This window comes from Glycine soja, chromosome 7 (assembly GCF_004193775.1).
Source record: "Glycine soja cultivar W05 chromosome 7, ASM419377v2, whole genome shotgun sequence".
Taxonomy (NCBI): domain Eukaryota; kingdom Viridiplantae; phylum Streptophyta; class Magnoliopsida; order Fabales; family Fabaceae; genus Glycine; species Glycine soja.
Window position 1 is genome coordinate 11,583,339 of NC_041008.1, and position 3,862 is coordinate 11,587,200.

At 36.3% G+C, this 3,862-nt stretch overlaps 1 protein-coding gene across 2 annotated transcripts; it reads left to right on the top strand.

Moving 5' to 3' along the window:
* The first annotated feature begins 228 nt into the window (after nucleotides 1-228).
* On the top strand, nucleotides 229-3,095 carry LOC114418748 (UPF0481 protein At3g47200-like). 2 transcript variants are annotated; one of them, XM_028384237.1, is made up of 2 exons: nucleotides 229-373; nucleotides 1,280-3,095. In XM_028384237.1, exon 2 carries the CDS (start codon nucleotides 1,377-1,379, stop codon nucleotides 2,958-2,960), a length of 1,584 nt encoding a protein of 527 aa, XP_028240038.1. In that variant the 5' UTR covers nucleotides 229-373; nucleotides 1,280-1,376; the 3' UTR covers nucleotides 2,961-3,095. The 2 variants fall into 2 exon arrangements, with proteins under 2 accessions (XP_028240038.1, XP_028240040.1); XM_028384239.1 differs by having other exon boundaries at nucleotides 236-373; nucleotides 1,349-3,095.
* Nucleotides 3,096-3,862: the final 767 nt, after the last annotated feature.

Here is a 3,862-nt window from a genome sequence, read left to right on the forward strand (position 1 = left end):
AAAAAATATTTTCACTAAAAATGAAAACAGAAATCCAACTAAAACACATTTTCATCACCATTTTCTGTTTTCAGTGAAAATGAAAACAGAAAACAATCAAACCAAACATCCCCTTATATTATATTAAATTATTAAGAATGTTCATTTGCAATATGACGCATCTTCAATACATCAGCATCAACGCCATCTGAAGTAAAATTGGAAGATAAAAGCTGTCTCACTCATAAATTCAATAAAGTGGCACGAAGTCTTCATCAGTCATCTTTACATTTGGACACGATAAAAACAGAGACATGGATTAAGGTGGCACAGTGGCAGCTATTATTGAAGAGTTGAAGAGAAACCTGAAACTACAATTTCACCCAACCAACAGGTTCTGAATTGTATCCATTCTAATTTGTAACCTTGTTTTTCATTTTTTTTTCTATTTATTTTGGTGTTTTAATCATAGTGCTAGTAATTTCTTGCATGTTCTGTAGTTGCAAGTTCTCTAAGCAACATATGCAATTGATTTGCTATTTGTTGGGACATACTATTCACTTTTTATGTCTTTCTTTACTTCTTTATACTAACCGTGGTTAAAGCCATCTAAAATGCTTTCTTTTTCAAAAAAAATTTCTCTGTAAGCCATTTGGGAAAGTGTTTCCTGTTTTCAGAATGGTTGGCACCCAAATTCTTTCAAATATGTTGGTAGATGAAAGTCTGGTATATGATACTAAGTTTTATAGCTAGAAAAGTTAAACTAACCTGAAAGCATTTTTACAACATATTTATCTTTCTATTCACGCGTTTTATAGCATAACCATGTCCATATTATTCTCAAAATAACCTAAGAAATTTGGCTTATTGTGAAGAGGGTTAAAAGCGGGTTACCTGTTCGATGTTGGTTGAAAAATTCTGGGTAGCTTCTGTTTTGACGTGGTTAATCAAGTTAAAGAATTGAAAGCAAATACGCACATAGTTTTTACCTGTCAAACGCGATTTCTTCTTTCAAACATGCTATTACCTTTAATTCAAATTTGAAAATTAGGGAAATTCTTTTTACACCCTTTTTCTCATTGGAGCCCAGTATTTTTTGCATTCCAAAAATTAGTTTCCAGTCTGTATAATATAATACAGTTGTGAGAAAGAAGTGCACAAACACAACCACTCTAAAATTTAAAATTCAAGACTTATATTTCATTGGATGGTTTTGTGTTAGTCCGACTCATTTTGCCACTAGTGTTTTACTTGAATCTTTAATTTAAGAAAATGGTACTATTGTTCATGAATTTCACAGGTGTACAACAATGATGGCTTAGTTTGATTTAGGTCTCTATGTACTAAAGTTATGTGTTTGCTGAATTAGAGAAAGTTGAAGTTGGGTTGCTGCAACAATGGCACATGCTACTAATAACAATCCTTCTGCTGATGCTTCCTTACCTGAAACCAAATATATTGATATGGTGAAACATGTGATCAACATTAGAGTCCTAGGAGTCCTAGAAGAGCTAAGGCTGTCTGAGCGTAGCATCTACAAGGTTCCTTGCACACTCCGAAAGGTGAAGGAGGAAGCCTATACTCCCCTGTGCATCTCAATAGGCCCAATTCACCTCGGCAAACAAGAACTCGAGCCAATGCAAGAGCACAAGCTAAGATACTTCCAATTCTTCTTGAAACGTGTCTCATATGAAGCCATGAAGACTTATAAACACTACCTTGAGACCAATGAAAAACAGATTCGACAATGCTATGCAGAGAAATTCCCTGGCATGGCCCAAGAGAAATTCGTGGACATGATGTTGTTGGATGCTGTGTTCATCATGGAACTTTTGTTGAGAAACCGTGAATTGAAATCACAAAGTTTCAAGCACGAGCAAAAACACAAGGAATCCAAATCGTTTCGAGGGAGAAACAGTGAAGATCTCATCATGACACAGTCCTGGCTCAGCAGGAACATCACCAGGGACTTGATCCTTATAGAAAATCAAATCCCTTTCTTTGTGCTACAGAAACTCTATGATGACGTTGTCACTTGTGTCAAAGAGAAGGAAGAACAACACACCAGCTTTGTTGATCTCACCATTGAGTACTTTGCATTCTATGACAGTCAGATGTCTTCTCTTAATGAAAATGAAACCAAGAAACACTATTTCTGTGGCTTACTCCGCAAGTCAAAGAGCAAAGATGAGAGTCCAAAACCCTTCACTGTTGTTCGTAGAAGCGGTTCTGAGGAACCTTGTATATCAAAGAGCGAAGATAATGGTTCCAAGGAAACTTGTAAGTCAGAAAACAAAAATAGTTGTTGTAAACCAGAACACTTCACTGATCTGATAAGGTGGTTTTACCTTCCCACTGAGTGCAATATTGGTCATGCTGATCAGGTTCTAAGAACTGCAACAAAGTTACAAGACTCAGGAGTGAGCTTTGAGAAAGATGATATGGATGGAAGGTTACTAGACATAACCTTTGACAAGACGCCTATTCTGAGCTCATTTCTTTGCTTTGGTTGCTCTCCACTGTTGAACCAATTCAAAGCACGTGTGAGGATCCCCCAATTGAAGGTGGACCACAACACTGAATGCATTTTCAGAAATCTCATTGCCTTTGAGCAGTGTCACTATCCTGAGAAGCCCTACATTTGCAACTACGTTTCTCTTATTGACTCTCTCATACACACTCAGCTTGATGTGGAGTTGCTGGTTGAGAAGGAAGTGATTGTGCATGAATTGGGGAGTCACAAGGACGTGGCGTCTCTTGTTAATGGTCTATGCAAACATGTTGTCACAAACTCGACGTGTTACTCTGACACTATAAATAAGCTCAACGACCATTACATGAACGATTGGAACCACACCGTAGCAGCGTTGAGGTTGGTGTACTTCCGAGACCTTTGGAGGGCAAGTGGCACTGTGGTGGGCATTGTTGTGCTGGTTTTCGCTGTCTTCCAATTCCTCCGTGTTTGGCGTTATCTCTTCTAGAATGTACAAAATGTAACTCAGTTTCGATTATTGTATATATGGCTTTCATGCTTCATCATGTTACTCTTAATATTAACACTATAAACCTGTGTTAGTTGTTATGTCAGAAATTATATATCTTCAAGTGATGCATAACCAGGTTTAATCAATTGTTTCTAGTAATTAAATTGAAAAACATGTTATATGCCAATTGAAAACTAGTTGGAATCTTGAATACATGCATAGTCTCAAACCATGCAATAATTTTTCCTATCGTGCATATATGCAAGGATTAATGAATAAACAGTGTGTCAATAGACAATGCAATCTCATCATTGCAACTAATGCAATGAACCCTGAATTATGATACTATACTACTAGTAGACTCTGGCCTTTAGAAAGAGAGGAAAAATTGTTGGTAATAAATTAAGCACCGTAGGGAGTTGCTTAAAAATGCACATGCATATGCTTAGAACATTTACCTAGATATCTTCCCTAAGAATAGGAACAAGAAAAGAAGTAGCTTCATCAAGAAAAGGAACCTGGTCTAATTATTGTCAGATTCTAATTCTGTCCGAACACGTTTAAAAAAAATGAAAAAAATAACAATGAAAAGGAAAAGAATCCAAAGGGACTGACTCTCTTTGAGAGCCCATTGAATCAAAGACAATAGAAGGAGAAGCAATAGTATAAAAGGGAGAGGTTTAGACATCAATTACACATGAAAAAAAAAGAGACACGAATCCCAAGGAGGATAAAAGAGCCAATAGAGTAAGTATCCTTTAATAAGAAACTACAAGTACTTACTAACAAAGTTTATACTACTTTCATGTCATATGAAGTATGAAACATGAACACCATCAATGTACTAACTGTGGATAATTAAAGATTTTAAGTCATCTCCTTCCAGAGATGCTTAAAAC

Coding starts and splice junctions, on each gene's coding strand:
- LOC114418748 (XM_028384237.1), top strand. CDS start 1,377: ATGGCACATGCTACTAATAACAATCCTTCTGCTGATGCTTCCTTACCT.